Here is a 20,394-nt window from a genome sequence, read left to right as displayed (position 1 = left end):
GGCAGCTGTCAGGTGTTCCACAGGCAGTGTGCACTCAGTTCCTCAAGTTTCAACATCTGTGCACATGGTGGGTGTCTGGGCACCCGGAGGGCTCCAGGTGAAAACAACCAACAGCCCCTCCCACCAGACAGAGCTGGCAGCTGCCACGCCTTCACCTTTAGTTTTAGTTTAATATGTTTATTATGCACCCCATACCCATCCTTTGGGCGGTAGTCAAAAGATTACAGAGGTACATAATTGGTCCAGGGACTTGACTCCAAAGTTTTGATAACTGAGCAAATTACAGAGGTAATGAACTCACAATTAACGAAGGTAATGAACTCACAATTTACAAAGGTAATGAAATCCAGGTAGGTCTGGTCACAATCATGACAAGTTACAAAGGTATTTACAGATTACAGAGGTACGTAATGGGTCCAGGGACTGGGCCCCCAAAGTTTTGATAGCTGAACTAGGCACAAAGGTAATGAATCCTGTAAGAATGGTTACTTACGTTTATACATGGCTACAATCATGAACAAATTATAGAGTAATGAGCAATTCACACTTCCATACCGGGTCACAACTGTAATGAGTTATTGGTGAATGGTGGATACACTAGCTGAAGTGGCCAGGCGGGCTCATATGGGTAGGACAAAATTGCTTATAATGGGGGATTTCATTCATAAAGAGATTGACTGGGAAAACCTAGAGCCACATGGGGGACCAGAAACATGGAGGGCTAAGATGTTGGAGACTGTATTGGAGAACTTCATGCATCAACATGTTAGGGATACAACCAGAGAGAGAGGAGAGGATGTTGCAGCAAGGCTGGATCTCATATTCACCTTGAATAGTTCAGACATAAGGGATATCACCCACGAAAGACCCCTTGGCGCTAGTGATCATGATGTCCTGAGTTTTGAATGTCTTGTCGAGTTAACAGTGGAGAATGCAGCAGCACGAGAACAAGGGGAGAAACCAAACTTCAAAAAAGGGGACTACACAGGAATGAGAAGTTTCCTGTATGAAGTGCAATGGGAAAGAGAACTAGATGGAAAGACAGTAAATGAAATGATATAAATAGTAACCACTAAGTGCAGGGAGGCAGAGGAAAGGTTCATACCAAAGGGCAACAGAAAAAATGGTAAGACCAGAGTGAGCCCATGGTTAAACTGGAGGTGTAAAGAGGCCAAAGCCAAGTGTGCTAGACCATGGAAAAGGTATAGAAGGCAAAGGACTCAAGAAAACAAGGAGCTGAGCAGAAGAACCAGAAGCGAATATGCAGGGATAAGGAGAGAGGTCCAGAGGCAATACGAGAACGACATAGCATCAAAAGTCAAATTTGAACCAAAGTTGTTATACAGTCACATTAGGAGAAAAACAACAGTCAAGGACCAGGTAATCGACTGAGGAAAGAAGGAGGGGAGCTGACGAAGAGTGACCAAGAAGTATGTGATGAACTAAACAAAAGATTTAGAGAAGTATTCACAATAGAGTCAGGAATGCTTCCTGCAAACTGTGGAGGTAGGGTGCACCAGCAGGTGCTGGACACAATACACATAACCAAGGTAGAGGTGAAGAAACTGCTAGACGGACTCGTTACCTCAAAGGCGGTGGGTCCAGATAACATATCTCCATGGATACTGAGAGAGGGAGCAGAGGAACTGTGTGTGCCATTAGCAGCAATCTTCAGTAAATCTATAGAAACAGGGCAGTTGCCTGAGGCGTGGATGACAGCACATGTAGTTCCAATTTTTAAGAAAGGGGACAGACAGGCAGCATTAAATTACAGACCAGTGTCACTGACTTGTATAGTACGTAAAGTCATGGAAAAGATTATCACGAGAAAAGTAGTGGAACACATTGAAAAGATTGGGCTCATACATGACAGTCAGCACGGCTTCAGAGATGGGAAATCCTGTGTCACAAATTTACTTGAGTTCTACAATAAGGTAACAGAAGTAAGACAGGAGAGAGAGGGATGGGTAGATTGCATCTTTTTGGATTGCAAGAAGGCTTTTGACACAGTACCACACAAGAGACTGGTGCAAAAATTAGAGCAGACAGGAATAACGGGGAAAGTACTGCAATGGATCAGAGAATACCTGACAGGAAGGAAACAACGTGTGTTGGTACGTGCTGAAGTGTCGGAGTGGGCGGATGTGTCGAGTGGGGTTCCACAAGGTTCAGTCCTAGCCTCGGTGCTGTTTCTTGTATACGTGAATGACATGGAGGAAGGAATAGATTCAGAAGTGTCACTGCTCGCTGATGATGTAAAACTGATGAGGAGAATACAAGTGGGCGAGGATCAGTTAAGATTACAAGGGGATCTGGACAAACTACAAGTATGGTCCGACAAATGGCTCCTGGAGTTTAACCCCAGTAAGTGTAAGGTCATGAAGATTGGGGAAGGACACAGAAGACTACAGACGGAGTACAGGTTAGGAAACCAACAGCTGCAAACGTCAGTTAAAGAAAAGGGTCTTGGGGTAAGCATGATAACGAACATGTTCCCTGAGGCACACATCAATCAAATAACTGCTGCAGCATATGGGAGATTGGCAAACCTGAGATTGGCATTTAGACATCTGAGTAAGGAGTCATTCACGACATTGTACACAGTGTATGTAAGGCCTATACTACCAGAGAGAGAGGGGAGGATGAATCAGCAAGACTGGACCTCGTGTTAACCCAGAGTAGCTCAGACATTCAGCACATCACATATGAAAGGCCCCTTGGAGCTAGTGACCACGTAGCTATGAGCTTTGAATACATCGTGGAGCTAAAAGTGGAGAGGGTAACAGGAGTAGAAAGGGAAAAGCTAAACTATAAAAGGGGGGACTACACAGGAATGAGGACCTTCCTGCAGGAGGTTCAGTGGGAACAGGAGTTGGTAGGAAAATCAGTAAACGAAATGATGGACTTTGTAACAACAAAATGCAAGGAAGTAGAAGAAAGGTTTGTTCCCAAGGGTAACAGAAATAATGGGAAGGACAGAATGAGCCCTTGGTTTACCCGAAGGTGCAGGGAGGCAAAAACTAAGTGCTCTAGAGAATGGAAAAAGTACAGAAGGCAAAGGACTCAGGAGAATAAAGAGATTAGTCGACGAGCCAGAAACGAGTATGCGCAGATAAGAAGGGAGGTGCAGCGGCAGTATGAAAATGACATAGCATCGAAAGTCAAGTCTGACCTGAAACTACTCTACAGCCACATCAGGAGGAAGACAACAGTCAAGGACCAGGTAATCAGGCTGAGGAAAGAAGGTGGGGAGCTCACAAGAAACGACCAGGAGGTACGTGAGGAGCTCAACATGAGATTTCAGGAAGTATTTACAGTGGAGGCTGAAGGGACAATGGAAAGACAAAACTGTGGCATAGAGTAACAAGGGATATACCAACAAGTGTTGGATGAATTACACACAACTGAGGAGGAGGTGGAGAAGCTCCTAAGTGACCTTGATACCTCAAAGGCGGTGGGACCGGACATCTCTCCATGAGTCCTTAGAGAGGGAGCAGGGACACTACGTGTGCCACTAACCAAAATCTTGAACACTTCCCTTGAAACTGGGCAACTACCTGAAGTATGGAAAAAGGCAAATGTAGTCCCCATCTTTAAGAAGGGAGACAGAAATGAAGCACTAAATTATAGACCAGTGTCACTGACATGTATAGTATGCAAAGTCTTTGAAAAGATTATCAGGAGGAGAGTAGTGGAGCACCTGGAGCGGAACAAGATTATAAACGAGAGCCAGCACGGATTCATGGAAGGCAAATCCTGTGTCACAAACCTACTAGAGTTTTACGACAAGGTAACTGAAGTAAGAAATGAGAGGGAGGGGTGGGTTGATTGCATTTTCTTGGACTGCAAGGCCTTCGACACAGTTTCTCACAAGAGATTAGTACAGAAGCTAGAGGAACAGGCACGTATAACAGGAAGGGCACTGCAAGGGATCAGAGAATACCTAACAGGGAGGCAACAGCGAGTCATGGTCCATGATGAGGTATCACAGTGGGCGCCAGTGACGAGCGGGGTCCCACAGGGGTCAGTCCTGGGACCAGTGCTATTCTTGGTATATGTGAACATGTCGGAAGGGATAGACTCAGAAGTGTCCCTGTTTGCAGATGAGGTGAAGTTAATGAGGAGAATTAAATCAGAAGCGGACCAGACATGTCTACAAAGAGACCTGGACAGGCTGGATGTGTGGTCCAGAAACTGGCTCCTAGAATTTAACCCCGCCAAATGCAAAGTCATGAAGATCGGAGGAGGGCAAAGAAGACTGCAGACAGAGTATAGGCTAGGTGGCCAAAGGCTTCAAACCTCACACAAGGAGAAAGACCTAGGAGTGAGTATAATACCGAGTACATCGCCAGAAGCACACATCAACCAGATAACTGCTGCGGCATATGGGCGCTTGGCAAACCTGAGAATAGCGTTCCGGTACCTCAGTAAGGAATCGTTCAAGACTTTATACACTGTGTACGTCAGGCCCATAATGGAGTATGTAGCACCAGTCTGGAACCCACACCTGGTCAAACACTTCAAGAAATTAGAGAAAGTGCAAAGGTTTGCAACAAAGCTAGTTCCAGAGCTAAGGGGAATGTCCTATGAAGAAAGGTTGAGGGAAATCGGTCTGACGACACTGGAGGACAGGAGGGTCAGGGGAGACATGATAACGACATACAAAATACTGCATGGAATAGACAAGGTGGACACAGACAGGATGTTCCAGAGATGGGACACAGAAACAAGTGGTCACAACTGGAAGCTGAAGACTCAGGTGAGTCAAAAGGATGTTAGGAAGTATTGTCAGCATAGTTGCTGATCCCTGTGTTATATAGCATAGCATATTAGTATCGTCCATGTGCTTTAGATACGAGATCCCTTGTAGGCCTGTGACTTTGTGTGACGTCACGGGATGCGCATGTGTAGGCTCGTACCTCTGCCTCCCTCTCAGTCGGCATAGACCTACAGGCGAAGACAGGCAGAGGCTGGGCTCCACATTCATCATCACAGTCTGACAATATATATGTTACCATCCAACAAGTGTGTCTACCTTCAACCCTCGATATCTCCATTTAAGAACCCCTTACGATAAAGGGTGGCATCGGAGGGCCTGTAATTCTGATGATTACAGCGATTTCTGGAGATAAATTTCGACCAGCAAGACGGCCATTTCGTGTCACCAATAGGCCGACCTAGCCAGCCTGCTACCTCAAGTCAGCTACTCGCCCAAGCTCCTACCAGCTTCTACACCATCCACTGGTCAGTCTCTTTGTATTAGTGTGTCTGCTTATTTGCATCACTCCCGAGGGGTTGACCCGAGTTTGCAAAATAAGCCAGCTTCCAGTCTGTGGTGAGGAAGCCCAGTCGAGCCTAGTCTACTTCATCCAATTCCTTGCCTGCCAAGCCAGCTTCCACCTCTGTTGTGCTCATCGTGAGAAGTTATCAAGCCATTCTGTGTGAAGGGTTAAGATAAGCCAGCTAGCAACTAACCCAGGTGTCTTACCCCAGTACTCGAGCAAGCCACGTGAGTAGTCTTCATCGCTTGTGATTCAAGCTCCAAGCATTCTGAGTGCTCTTTTTCATCCTTGTGGTGTTGTAGTATTTCGTGGGTTTGTTTTTAAGCCGGTCGGCTTAGAAATATTTTCGCGGCAGTGTGGTTGTTCTCAGTGAGGCTTACGCCGTTCAACCCATAGACCAAGCCACCCACGACCACATGTGTTGCACCATTGCCGGTCTCAGCCCTGTTAACCCACAAACCCAACTACACTCCCCACGCGGCCTCAGACGCCTCACTCAGCCATTACCCACTCACCTACTTCTTCAGTGTTTTGGTGAACTACTAAGGGTTGCAGCACCATATTTTAAGGACCACATAGGGGGTCAAGAGCTAGAGTGTGTCTTCGACAGTGGCGCCAACCGTTGAAAGCCTCCTGTGTGTGTCTATCGTCGATTTAAGTGCAAATTCTTCGAGTGTGGAGAGAAGTCAGTGATCGTAGTCAGCCACCAGTCTCCTCTACCCTCCACCTCAAACCTTCCACCATCAACCTCATTCTTCATCAAGTCGTTACAGCGATAATATTTTTTTTTTTCATAGAGACATTTGCGAGTGTTGAGACATTTCTTTTGTGTTTCCAGTGATTTTTCTCTTAGTGACATTCAGTGACTCTTGATCAGACTCAGTGTTTATCATGTACTGATTGCATTAATTTCTTTTAATCTCCTTTATTCAGTGTTAATTTTCGTGCATTATCTTATGTCTGTTGTGTTGTGTGTCTTTTTATATACTTGAAGTAAGTACTTAGTGTTTTTCCTTTGTTGTGTGTGCAACATATGTGCAGTATAGAACTTGTGTTTACACTTCAGAATCACCTTGTGTTCTCAGTATTCCAGTGAAGTATTTCAGTAAATTTTTCACCTCATATTCTGCATCACAACTCAGTGTTGTCTGTTATAATTTTTTTTTTCTTCCCAGCTTTTGTGTATTTTTGTTTTGTTCCCTGTGTGTTGAACATTCTTGTGTTCATATTCTTTCATTTAGCCAGTGTCTAATTTGTCTTATTTCCACAGACAATAGTGCCATTATTTTGTGCAAGCAAGAAATCATTTTTACAAAATTTTTCACACATCAAGTTTCATTGCAAGAAAATTCTAGTATTGTGTTTGTTGATGTGTTGTGTTCTGCATCACTGTAAGTGTTCAAACTTTTTGTTATGTGTTTTAGCACCTATTATTTTTCATGTTTCATTGAACAAATTCACTCTTAGTGCAATTTTTAAGTTCTTCTTTTAGAGTAAATTGTTCTTTTGCTTGTTAAGTGTTGCTTGAGTGCAGTTAAGAGTTAAAGTGTTCATTCCTTGATATATTTCTTTTCTTGTGTGTGTAATAATTTTTATTATTGCACATTGATTCATTTTGCAATAATTCTTGTGCAAATATTGTGTTGCCACTAAAGTTTTTCTTGCAGAGATTCTAAGCAGTGTTTTTTTTTTTTTTGATTAGCAATTATTTTGCAATATTGCTACAGTTTATTTCAGTGCAGTTTCTTATGCTCTGTTCTGTGCATAATATTTTATTCTGTATCATTTTATTTTATTTCAGTGAATTGTGCCTCTGTTTTATTTTTGCACAAGTTTTATTGAGTCCATTTTATCATTTTATTGTGTATTTCCTTGTTGCATTGAAAGTAAAGACAACTCACTGTGCCATTTATTCAATTTAAAGTAAAAGTTGAGCAAATTAGATTTGAGTAAAGTACAAAAAGTTCTCTTGATTTTCAAAGTGTTGTTCATTTCAGTTGCATATTTTTCTTGTGTGAGTTCTTTGCTTACTGTGTGACCTGTCAATTTTTAATTACTTATGCAGAATAGTTAAGCATTTTTTCTTCCTATTTAAGTCACTGTGTCGTGTGTTCCTCAGTTACCATTTTCTTTTGTTCTCTAAATTCTTGTTTTACATTTTGCAAACATGTCTCAAGTTTTCTCAAGCGATGCCTCAGCACATGCTGCTAGTACAACCATTAATTTGTCAGCCCAAAATTCGAGTAACTCCTTATCAAATAATAGACATACTCAGACTTCTAGCCTGTGTAATTTCAGTCGTGATCCGTATGATGCTATGCCATTGTTCAATGGTGACCCAGACAACCTTGAAGGTTGGTTTACCGCAGTTAGAGCCAGAGCTAATGCTTCAGTTGATGGTCTTCCATCTGAGAGTTGTTTAATAAGTATCGGAAAGGAGAGTCTAGCGCGTTCTCCAGCAGCCTCAAATGTATTTAACTTAATTCGTATGAAGGACTTCCAAGATCTAACTAGGTGGCAAGATTATGAACAGTTAATTCGCAATTATCTTGAACCAGTGCGAGAAACCAATCTGTTCGTTGTTCTCAAGGAATTAGTTTGCACAACTCCGAGACCAGAAGAGTCATTAGATGAGTTTGCTCTTCGTCTTAATAACCTCATGTCCTCATTCGTTAAAGCAGGTCAAAATTCAAAGTACCTTAAAGATAGTGATAAATCAGCCCTTGATGGGTTTGCCACATTAGCTGCATTTGGAGTTATTAAACATCTAATGCCACCGACATCTAGGTATGTGTACAATTCAAGTCCGCTAGATGCTACTATGGGACCGCTTGCAGCTCTAATCCATGTACGAAATTTGTGTCCCGAGGGAACCTTCCCTTATCGTAAGTCTATGCCAAACACCTTGTCCAATCCTGTACCTCCTCTAGTTTGTGCTACTACCAAACCTCCCAACCGCAATCACTCGCGTCCATCATCCAAAGCAAGTGTTAAGAGCCATCATTCCCGTAGCACCCGTAGTACATACAGTACCCACAGTCAAAGAGTTTGCTACAATTGTGGTTACCGTGGCCATATCGCTATTAATTGTCATGACAGTCACCCTAAGAAGCGTCGTACTGATGATGAGTACCAGTCAGATCTTCCCTACTGTACTTATCATAGAATTCATGGACATGACACATCTGAGTGCAATGCTCTCTACAGCCTTCAGTACTCTAGGTCTTTCCGTGGCCGTTCCAACCGCAGAACCCGTAGAGGAAACAGACATCGTGGTTCTCAAAACAACCAGAACCAGGCTCATTCTTTCAATTCGGGGGAACTCGAGCGCCCCAGTCAAACCGTCCCATGGTGACGGTAGGTGATAATGAGTACATCATCCCCGTTCACAATTCTTTTGAAGCCTTAAGCAGTCTCGAGAATGACAATCCTGCTGATGATGTTGCTTCACACGTCTCTGACGTAGAGGAATTTGGGGATGAAGTAGAAAATGCCTTCTCCGATGACAACTCACCTTTCTGTTTGCATATAACTCCTAATGTAACGATTGGTCCATTAGTACAAGCTTCTGTCCATAATGCGCCCGTTCATGTGTTCATGGACTCTGGTGCGCAAGTTAATATCATCAGGTCTAGCTTGTTTAAAGGGAAGCAGTTACGCCGTGTCCTCCTCGTTGAACCAACTACTGTAACCTCCCTTAGTGGAGTAGCCGGTTCTCTTCTGCGAGTCCGAGGTCAGACTTCACTCACCTTTACTATCCAAGGCAGAGACTTTACTGCTGCTTTTCTTGTTGTCGACCAGATTACTTTCCCTGGTGACCTTCTACTGGGATTTGCTTCCATGCGAGACTTACGCATTGTGCTCGTCCCATACCGATGGCATGCCCAAATTGACGACTTGATCGTTCCATTCTGGGGTTACCAGCTTGGATCAGAAATCTGTCATACTGCTGCAGAGTATGATGTACGGATTAAGTCCTTACAAGCCAATGCATTCTCCAGTAGCGTACCCAAGCGGTCAGGCACTGGTAATTCTGTCACTCCCGTCTGTGTTCCACCTATACCTTCAGACGTGCAGGATAGTGTTCCGTTGCCTCAAGTGTCCGGGGACACTTAAACTGCCTTGAGTGCACAACCTATCCCTGCAATGACTGCTAGTTCGAGTAGTAGTTTCTCCACAGGGGATGCCTTGTCAGAAAACGATTACTTGAAACTAGTAATGCCATCTCTTGTTGATGTCACATGCCGTCTGCAGAAAGACGTCTTTGTTGCGGCTAGTGCTCTCACTAGAGTGTCTGTTGTTGTTCCTAGTGTTCCAGATGGTGATAACGTCCTAGTTGACAGTGATTCCTGCAAAGTAAAAGGTCTATTTGTTGAACCATCCTTACATGTTGTAAGATATAGTAAGATTCATTTCTTCCTAGCTAACTCTTCTGGTCACAGTGTTCGTCTCAGAGCAAATACCAATGTTGTTGACCTTGTTCACTATCCTTACCCTGTTCAGGTAGAGGATGAGTTGTCACCTGACCAGTGGGTCGGTGCTATTTCTACCGGGGAGACCTCATCCACTCACCGGATCAATCTGTTTCACCAGTTGAGGAGAAAGACTTAGCTCCCACTGACTTCCCAGATGAAGTCAAGCGTTTGTTGACTCTGCTGAACAAACGTCGTAAAGCCATTACCAGGTGAGAAGATGGGTATAACGAACTTATTGTCCCATCGTATTCCACTTGAACCTGGTACTAGACCTATCTACATACCTGCGTACAGAATGCCTCATTCACAAGTTGCTGTCGCAGAAGAATTGATCAATCAAATGCTTGATGATGGAGTTATTGCACCTAGCAATTCACCCTGGAATGCGCCCTTGATCCTAGTGCCTAAGAAGGACGGCACTTGGCGCCTGGTGATTGACTTTAGGAAGTTAAATACGAAAACCATTCCAGATCGCTTCCCACTTCCTGTACTAGGTGACCTTTTACGCAATATCGGAGATAACAAAGTCTTCTCGACCCTGGACTTGTTACAAGGGTTTTGGCAAGTCCCTCTTCACGAGGACAGCCAAGAGCTAACTGCATTCTCCACTCCTACAGGTCATTATCACTTCCTCCGTATGGCGTTTGGATTACGATCCTCCCCTATCACGTTCTCAAGGCTCATGACTAATATCTTTAGAGGTCTCTTTGGTAATGCACTTATGGTGTACTTAGATGACTTAATCGTCATGTCTAAAGACGTGGATACACACTTGAAAAGACTTGATGTAGTACTTGGTAAGCTTGAAGAAGCCAATTTAAAGATCAAACTGTCTAAATGTCAATTTTTCAGATCAGAAATTAAGTTTCTTGGTCACGTAGTCACTCCTAGAGGGGTTACGACTGACCAAAGTAAAGTAACTGCAGTACTAAATTTTCCAACTCCCAAAACTGCTGATGCCGTAAGATCCTTTGTGGGCTTAGCAGGTTTTTATAGATCTTTCATTGCCAATTTTTCTTCCATAGCTGCTCCTCTAACTGAGTTGCTTAAGAAAGATGCTCCTTTTGTTTGGACCTTCCGTCAAGAAACAGCAATCCAAACTCTAAAAGAAAAGCTAACATCTGCTCCAATTTTGAAATTTCCAGATTTTTCTAAGCCCTTCTATCTGACAACTGATGCTAGTTCAATTGGCATAGGTGCCGTAATAGCTCAGAAGACTGATGGCAAGTACAACGCAGTTGCATTTGCTAGCCGAGTCCTTACGAAGGCTGAACGTAATTATACAGTAATGGAGCAAGAAGCTTTAGCAATAGTATGGTCTTTAAAGCACTTCCGAGACATTATTTACCAGTACCCTGTTCATGTCTTGACAGACCATGCGCCACTAATACCTTTATTCCAGAACAAACAGCCTACTGGAAGGTTAGCCAGATGGACCTTGACTATCCAAGAGTTCAGTCCCACTTTTGAACATTTACCTGGCAAGTCGAATGTAGTTGCAGATGCTTTATCGCGACACGTTAGTGTAGTTACTGCAGATCCTCCATTTACTGTCGAGGATGTCAAAACTTCCCAAAGAACAGATCCCTTGTGGTCTGGTGTGATTCGATTCCTGCTCCAGGAAGATCTTATTCTTACTGTGAAGCCACCAGCACCCATTAGTGACTTTGTAATGAGCCAAGAATTACTGTATCGAACAGCCGAGTTGGGTACTCCAAGCAGAAGAGTTTACCAGTTAGTAATTCCACAGTCTCTAGTGAACGTAGCTCTACAGCTAGTTCATGATGCACCAGGTGTTGCACACCCTGGTATGGATCGTTCTGTGAAACAAGCCAGAATGAAATACTTTGGGCCACATATGGCAACTGACATTTCCGGGTATGTTAAGAAATGTAGTGTCTGTATGCAACATAAAGGAAATGTCAATGGTCCTAATCCAATCCAAGTGTACCCAACCACTAGCGAACCATGGGAAAGAGTTGCCCTTGATTTGTTAACCAATTTTAAATGTTCCCTCCAAGGCAACAAACATCTGTGTGTTATGGTAGACCATTTCACCAGATATTGTGAGTTAGTTCCTATTGCAGATAAGACTGCAGAGACAGTAGCTAAAGCGTTTAAAGAACGCTTTATCTGCAGGCATACCACTCCAAAGTCCTTAGTAACAGATAATGGAGGTGAATTCTGTAATGAGATTCTTGAAAATTTGTGTACTTTATACAAGATCTCTAAATCCACCATTGTTCCTCATCATCCTGCCAGCAATGGGTTAGCCGAAAGAACCAATAAGAAAGTACTTGATGTCCTGAGAGCCACTATCAACCCCAATAGTGAAACTTGGGATGAAGTCACACCAGATGTCCAGTGTGCCATAAATTCTGCTTACAATGCTTCCATAGGTGATACTCCACATTATGCATTGTATGGTGTAGACAAGCGTTTACCCTATGAGTTGTTATATGACACTCCAAAACCTAATTACAACCCTGATGATTTCGTAGCAACTCGTACCAGCATGGCTCAGAGTGTTTTTAGAAGAATCCGTGAAACACTTCATAAATCAACAGCAGAATTTACTAAAGTAACTAATAGCCGTGCTAAGCCGTCAAAAGTCAAAGTAGGTTCAAGAGTAATGCTGACAAATTTCAACAAAACATCCGAAATGCCTAAGCTCGATCAAAAGTTTGTCAGACCTTATCGAGTAGTAGAACATATCTCTGGTAATAAGTATAAGGTTAGAGAAATTAGTACTGGTAAGTACAAAGAATCGCATTTAGATCATATGAAATTAGTATGCGATGTTGAGGATATTGCTACCCAGACTAATATGACAGATGCTGAAAATCCTCTTGACTCTGTACCCTCTACCTCAGATACTCAGTCAGATAACCAACCTGAATGTCGTTACTCCTTGCGTACTCAACAAGTAATGAGAAACCCACAAGTATCTTTTGTAGATACTTGTTCAGATCTCCCTCAGTCAAGGCATGTGTTAGCCATTGCAGAGGAATTCGATCCTCCCAGAGATGATAATCATTCTGCATATGTAAACCTCACCCTCGCAGAATTGGGTTTAAATGTACGTAGTCTGTATAACTAGATGTCCGAGATGAAGTAAATTGTCAACTGTTTGTTATTAACTGATTAGTTTTTCAAAAAAATTTTTTTTTTTCATATTCACGTTCCCTCCGTATTCTGAGAATTTGACAGTAATAGTCTGAGTGCACCAGATGCTTTTGCTGTTAATTTCACCTTATATATATATATATATATTTATTCTTCCTCAGAATCCGTAGAGTGCTTGAATACAGATCGATCGATCAATTCCATCCATATTGTATAGTGATTTGTTCTTATAGTTTGTAATGAATACGTTAACACCCATTACGTAAAATCCATTATGATACCATCCATTAGTTCTAAGTTATATATGAATTTGTTATTGTATAGAATCAGCCCAGAACCGCCTGCCTGTTCAGCCTATAGATATTAGTGTATGTCGAGATGACATACGTAACATGACCGAGCTGTCAGCATAGTTGGTGATCCCTGTGTTATATAGCATAGCATATTAGTATCGTCCATGTGCTTTAGATACGAGATCCCTTGTAGGCCTGTGACTTTGTGTGACGTCACGGGATGCACATGTGTAGGCTCGTACCTCTGCCTCCCTCTCAGTCGGCGTAGACCTACAGGCGAAGACAGGCAGAGGCTGGGCTCCACATTCATCATCACAGTCTGACAATATATATGTTACCATCCAACAAGTGTGTCTACCTTCAACCCTCGATATCTCCATTTAAGAACCCCTTACGATAGTATTTCTTCAGTCATAGAGTAGTTAGGAAGTGGAATAGTCTGGCAAGCGATGTAGTGGAGGCAGGAACTATACATAGTTTTAAGATGAGGTATGATAAAGCTCATGGAGCAGGGGGAGAGAGGACCTAGTAGAGGTCGGTGAAGAGGCAGGGCCAGGAGCTGAGTCTCGACCCCTGCAACCTCAATTAGGTAAGTACAGGACAACTCGTAGAGACGGATGCTTCTTGTACGGGAAGATGAAGTGGAAACAATATCTTCATTCAATGGAGTAAAAATAAGACGTTTTCACAAGAGGTGCAATGTGTCGTCTTTGTTTTGCCCGATTAACGCTGCTACATATATAATAATTTTTTTTTTTATCACAGTGGCCGATTCCCACCAAGGCAGGGTGGCCCAAAAAAGAAAAACTTTCACCATCATTTACTCCATCACTGTCTTGCCAGAAGGGTGCTTTAGACTACAGTTTTTAAACTGCAACATTAACTGTCATTTAAGCAGCCACGAGTCATTGTACGTGGCCGTTTAGAATACATTTTTTTAGTGATAAAACAATCTCATAAGTCCACAAAAATCAATCAAAATCATAAATCATCTTCTATAAAATGACCAAGCATTCAGTAAACAGTAATTTAGTTGAAAAGTAATTGGGGGTGAGAGAAGGATGTGATGTCACAGAAACTGTACGTATTGAAACAATCCTAAGTTCAAATTTTAATTCAGAGACCCAAAATTAGTCAGAAACATGTTTTTAAACATGATCTGAGACCTTCTTTGACTAGTGTAATCAAGCCTCTGTTGTTCCATAAGTTCTATGGTTCTTAGATAAGAGATAAGATAAGATTTCGTTCGGATTTTTAACCCCGGAGGGTTAGCCACCCAGGATAACCCAAGAAAGTCAGTGCGTCATCGAGGACTGTCTAACTTATTTCCATTGGGGTCCTTAATCTTGTCCCCCAGGATGCGACCCACACCAGTCGACTAACACCCAGGTACCTATTTGCTGCTAGGTGAACAGGACAACAGGTGTAAGGAAACGTGTCGAAATGTTTCCACCCGCCGGGAATCGAACCCGGGCCCTCCGTGTGTGAAGCGGGAGCTTTAGCCACCAGGCCACCGGGCCACCTATTTAGTGGAAAGATGTTAACTTTTGTTTTTCATTCCATAATTACTCGGCAAATAATCTTCGCTATTGAAATTTTAACATAACTATTGTTCTTCTAACCACAGCTGTAAACTGGAAGAATCAGATGATTGAGTTTGAATGTTGTTTCTACCGCGTTGTAATGAGGGTACCTGTACCAGTGGTGATGTATAGGTGGCATCACTTCTGCCTCGCCCTCTATCTTATCGACAGGAAATATTGGCTTCTCTACGATGATGTGGTGAGTGTTCATGTATATATGTATGATTCGTGATCTTTGTATAATCTAAAACTTAGTAATGACTTTTAAAGACAAATCTACTCTTGATATGAGTAACGCCAGTTTCTTTCTGCATGATATTAACTGAAAAGTTAAATTTTAGGAGAAGGAAGAAGTGTTCGAGGTGGAGGGTCAAGAGAAGCTGTCAGTTGCTGGAGGCGGTCGTCTTGTGTTGGCCCAAGACTTAGATACCTTAGCAGGAGGATTTGACATCCGTCAAAGCATTCATGGAGACGTAGCACACTTGTTTCTTTTCTCTCAAGCACTGCCCTTAGATAGTCTCAGGCCTTATATCAAGTGTCAACAGCCAATGACCAGCTTAAAGCCCCTTATCTACTTTGATAAGAATATGACTTTGTTTAAAGCAATTGGCTCTGTTGAGATTTTTGAGGCTCCACTCGGTTCCTTATGCAAACAAAACTCATCATCTCTGGTAATGTTTCTGGAGAAGCTGGATTTTCAGTCCTCCTTTTCAATTTGCTCCATAATGAAAGGATCAATGGCCGTTCCCAAAAGTGACGAAGAAAACACTGAAATATTCAACGAGTTCGTTAGATTTAATGACATTTGTGTTGACGATTATGGAACGCTGTACTGGCTGGGATTTAAAGGAGATCTTCAGTCAGGCGAGTGGTTAACCTTGACTAATAACCAAACCTTATCCTGGAATAAACTTTTCAAAGGCTATGATAAAGTTAAGCTCGGACAAATGTGTGCCAGTGTAGGTGGTGCCTCTTTTCCCTACAATTGGTACAGTACACCTTGTCAGATCATCATGTGTCCTCTCTGTAACTTCACGTCAACGCCCACCTTTAAGGTGCGCGGCCTCTGTAAAGATTCACTTATTGACAAAACTCTCTTCATCTGGGATTACAAAAACGACAGAGTGCAGTTCCGGGGACCACACTATACAACCATCTACTGGGACACCGACAACTCGACCTGGAAGTTGACGAGTCGTAGCCACAAGAAACTGTTAAGCTATATGGTGATGAAGACTTCAAGTGAATATCCTCTCGGAGTTCATACATGGACTCTCATGGGCGACAAGTGTCTCATTAATGAGGTAATTGTAATAATGATATAGTTTTCAATAATTTGCTGTGTGCTCATGAAGTGACTTGATTATATCGATTTAGGGAAGATAGTTTGACGAGAATTTTCTTAAACTTGCAGGTGGAGATGTTGATAACTGTTTGTAGTGAAGGTGAATTTACATGTAGCGATGGCAACTGTATAAAAAAGTCGCAGCGCTGTGACCTGACAAGCGACTGTCTGGACAAAAGTGATGAAATAAACTGTAATTTCTTGCAAATTCCAAGTGGCTACTCCGTCGACATGCCTCCTCCTAAAGAGCAAAATGCTGCTGTTCCTGTTTACATTTTCGTCGAAATCACCTCCGTTAGGAGATTAGACATTATGAGCTTCAAAATAGCACTGGACGTCATCCTTAGTTTGTTCTGGCGCGACGGGAGACTAACTATGAGAAACTTAAGAGAAGATTTTAATTTGAACAAAGTACAGGATCACAAAAATGTGTGGATGCCGAGACTACAGATGGAGGACGGGTCACGGAGTCTGGCAGATCTGTTGCTCAGGTCAGAGTTGCTGATGGTGCAGAGGGATGGGCGTCCGGCCATTGATGACGATGTAAGACTTTTTGAAGGTGAGAGTCAATTACATCAATTTTTTAAAGCTTTCAAGTTAGTTTTAATTTGTTAAAGTTCTTTATAAAGCTTTTAGGTCTCCAATTTACCTCCCTCGATGAAGAACAATAAGACACGCTGCCGTGACAAATAATTCGCTTTTATGAGAAACTAGCTTATAACGACGTTTCGGTCCGACTAGGACCATTGTTAATGTGTAACTTGTTAATGGTCAAAGTCGGACCTAACCATCGTCATAAGCTTTCTCCTGTATGCGGGTTATCTGTGTATTATACCTCCATTAATAAGTGTAATAATCTTTGCTTATGGGTGTGGGGCGGCTGGTGCAGACGACGTGTACTTGGGGTCGGAGAACACCCTGGTGTTGAGACAGGTCTTTACTGTTGACTTCACCTGTCAGTTCTTGCTGCAGCGTTACCCCTTCGATTCCCAGATGTGTTCTGTCGCCTTCAGTCTGGTCAACGCCGCCCCCTCCATTGCTGTCCTCCTCAAGGTGAGACATTCATGGTCCATGGTATAGTGTATCTCCACCATTTATAGTGTTACTCACGGTCTATGGAAATATTTGTGACTTCTTGTCTATGGTAGTGTGTCCATGATAGTGTATGTTAATAATGTGTTAATGATTCATGGTAAATTCTGGGCCTTATGGTTCAAAGAAGTGTCCTCTAGTGCCCATGGTAGTGGGCATTTAGCTATGACTGAATGAGATCTCATAGTCAATCCTTGATTTTGTCCTTCATAGTCTATAGGAGAGTGCATGTTACGGTACATTTCAGAACGTGTTTTTTTCATGGCTGAGTACAAGTATTATGGCCCAATCGTTGTAGTGTAACTCATGGCCATTGGTGGAGTTTGTCACTCATGGTGAAAGACGTGGTTTCACATGATCTGTGATATAGATCATGGTCCATGAAAGTGTCTAACTCTCTCTCATGACTGAAGCAAAAAAGTGTGACTTATGGGCTAAGATTTAGGTTCTCACTAATGGGAAATATGCAGCTAGGTCTCGACTACTGTTTTAAACCTAATTATGTATGTACCTAACTGAGAATATATCTAATTAAGTACCTAATAATTTGTTCAAATGTACTGCTCAAATATGACCTATATCATAATAGCATAAGAATTAGTATTAGTCTGCCCGAAGTTCCTAGGTATGATAGTGATTATCTTTGTAATTAAAGTCTTATAACATGTAAACCACACATTGTAAAGTTTACAAGGAAATAAATATTTGTATTTGTATTAGTAATGAATCCATTGAAGTGGTCGCATTATTCAAATTATGATATTAATAATAATATCTTTATTTACTACATGTACAAGGTATACAGACCATAGTTGACATTAATAACATACTACTGTATAGAAAGTCACTTGTTATGCAGAGCATTTCCCACAAATTAGGTCAGTTTTGTCCCAGGATGCGACCTACACCAGTCCACTAACACCCAGGTACCCATTTTAGTGATGTTTTACCACCAGGTCGCGGGGCACAAAAAATTACAAGTAAAATATAGTAATTCGTTCCAGCCCAATTAAAATATGCGAAGAAAACTTTTTAATTCAAGTTTTCTTACCTATTTATTAAGGCAATATAACAGCAGATAATAAGAAAAATATATTTCAGATTTAAGTTTATTACAAAGAAAGTAAAAGAGTAGTTATAAAAAAAATATTGAATATCGTACCAGACAATACAACAAAATCGTCATTAAAATGTTTTAGCAGCATAGGTTGATCAGTCTTCTCTTTCTTTAAATCTTCATATATTCGCTGGTAGGTGTACAGAGTTTTAGCCAATCTTGGTGTATTTACATGCTTTTATCGACGTTAAGGATCAGCATCCATAACTTTTTGCTTCACGACTTCTACAGCCTGAAAGATGTCTTCAAATTCTTTGAATGTAAACACCTTCATTTGCACATTATCTTCTTCTTGGGAATCGTTGTTGGCTTCTTCAAATTCTTCTTGTTGATCTAAATGATTGCCATCAGTCAGTTCTTCCGAGAGAGAATCAAACAATTCCCGGATATTGTGACTTTCTAGTTCATCAGAACCAAGATGTCTTCCAGTGTCTGCTATTTCTTCAATATCAGACTGCTTTTGACAGAAAATTCTTCGAAATTGTTTACACACTGTGGCTAAATGCGCTGCCACACGACAGTATCTTACTTGCTGTTGTTACCTAACATTGTCTATATTTTCGAATGCATCTTTGATGTCATAATTTTTCCAGAAGTCAGTTAAGAAAATTGCATCATCGCATGTACAGTAGGGCCCCGCTTATACGGCGGGTTAGGTTCTAGGCAACCACCGTAAAGCAAAACACCCTTTTTTTTTTCATTTTTTAATAATATAAATGTCTGATAATATGTTTACACTATCATATATTAAGTTAGCAATAGAAATAGACCTGCAAAAAAGTAAAATGCCAATACAATACCCTCATTACTGAATTTAAAATATTTTTGTTGATGATGTAGGGTGAGAGGGAAGTAGAATTCATTTTAGGAAGTCAGAGATGAAACCAGCCTTTTCTAACTTCATATATATATTCAGTAGCTTCCTCACCTTCATCAGCCTTCATGAAGGGGTTAATGAAATAATACAAGGTGCAAGGATGCCCCTGAGGGAATGGAACAGTAATTAGTCCGCCTATATGCAGTAATGTGCTGGGGCTGACTTGGGACACTGAGAGAGACTTGTTATTGTTAAAGTCTCATAATTCCAGTATGCCCAATAAATTAACCCAGAGCGCATAGGCTTAGTGTCACACCTTACAATAAGAGGGAAATTGTTAATACCAGATGCATGGAAGCTTGAGTGTGCTTTGGATCGAGCCCTACCTGAGGAGTTAACAGGTGGAAAGAATTAATGGGTGATTATGTAAATACCAATGTTGGAGTTCCCAAGCCAGGTGGCCAGTGAAGATGGGAAAATTGTACTCCACATGATTTAAGTCATCTAACAATGACCTCCACCCAGCCGCAGTGTGGAAAATAAATTCCCATAATTATACTGTATATTTTTTTATAATGTAAATATACATGATTAATGCATTACTGTTGTTCTAAATTGTATTTTAAAGAGAACCAACAGGGAAGCTCGGTGCTTGCGCTGATGGGCAGGCGAGAGGTCGAGATGGGGCATCAGGGAGCGGGAGTTTTTTGAATGGAGTTAAGAGGCTGGGAAAGCATGGGACCAGGAAATTGGCATTCACGGCGGCCTAAGGATTAATATAGGCCTCACTTCATATAAGGAAGTGTTGTAGCTGTTCCTGGTGAAGAGTGAGGGAACGTGATTTACGGGACCACCGTAATAAAGTGGTAAAATTAGTGAATAATGGTAGGACCGGTGGTGACTGGTGTGACGCCATGGAATGTGTCCAGGGGAAAATACCCGTGATTTAATCATCACTCATCGGTCTCAGATCTTAATGGAGTGACTTCTAATGTGCATAATAATTATGATACATTAAATCATCTTGTGAAATGTAATGTAATCAGTGATAATAACACTAAGTTAAGAGAATGTGTGAAGTGAAATAAGTCGCCTTGCTCCGACTGAACACATTAGACCTCGTGGTGCCTGTCCCGAGGATAGTGAAGTTTTTATGGAGTCACGACTTGTAAACCGGGACAAACCAACGAATACTTCGTCCTGCTGGAATAAGAACCGTGTCGGTGTAGCAGGACATCGAAATGAGATGGTGAATGGAGGAAAT

The 20,394-nt window shown here is 41.9% G+C and overlaps 1 protein-coding gene across 1 annotated transcript in view; it reads left to right on the top strand.

The window, feature by feature from the left end:
- Positions 1-20,394, top strand: part of LOC128706291 (uncharacterized) — a 91,539-nt gene that overhangs the window by 10,493 nt on the left and 60,652 nt on the right. The window contains exons 3-6 of the mRNA XM_070099467.1: positions 14,804-14,958; positions 15,101-16,063; positions 16,174-16,663; positions 16,994-17,157. Of these exons, the coding sequence (XP_069955568.1) occupies positions 14,804-14,958; positions 15,101-16,063; positions 16,174-16,663; positions 16,994-17,157 (1,772 nt within the window). The remainder of the gene's footprint in view (positions 1-14,803; positions 14,959-15,100; positions 16,064-16,173; positions 16,664-16,993; positions 17,158-20,394) is intronic.

Source organism: Cherax quadricarinatus, chromosome 67 (genome assembly GCF_038502225.1).
Source record: "Cherax quadricarinatus isolate ZL_2023a chromosome 67, ASM3850222v1, whole genome shotgun sequence".
Classification (NCBI taxonomy): Eukaryota; Metazoa; Arthropoda; class Malacostraca; order Decapoda; family Parastacidae; genus Cherax; species Cherax quadricarinatus.
This window is presented reverse-complemented; position numbering and strand designations above follow the sequence as displayed.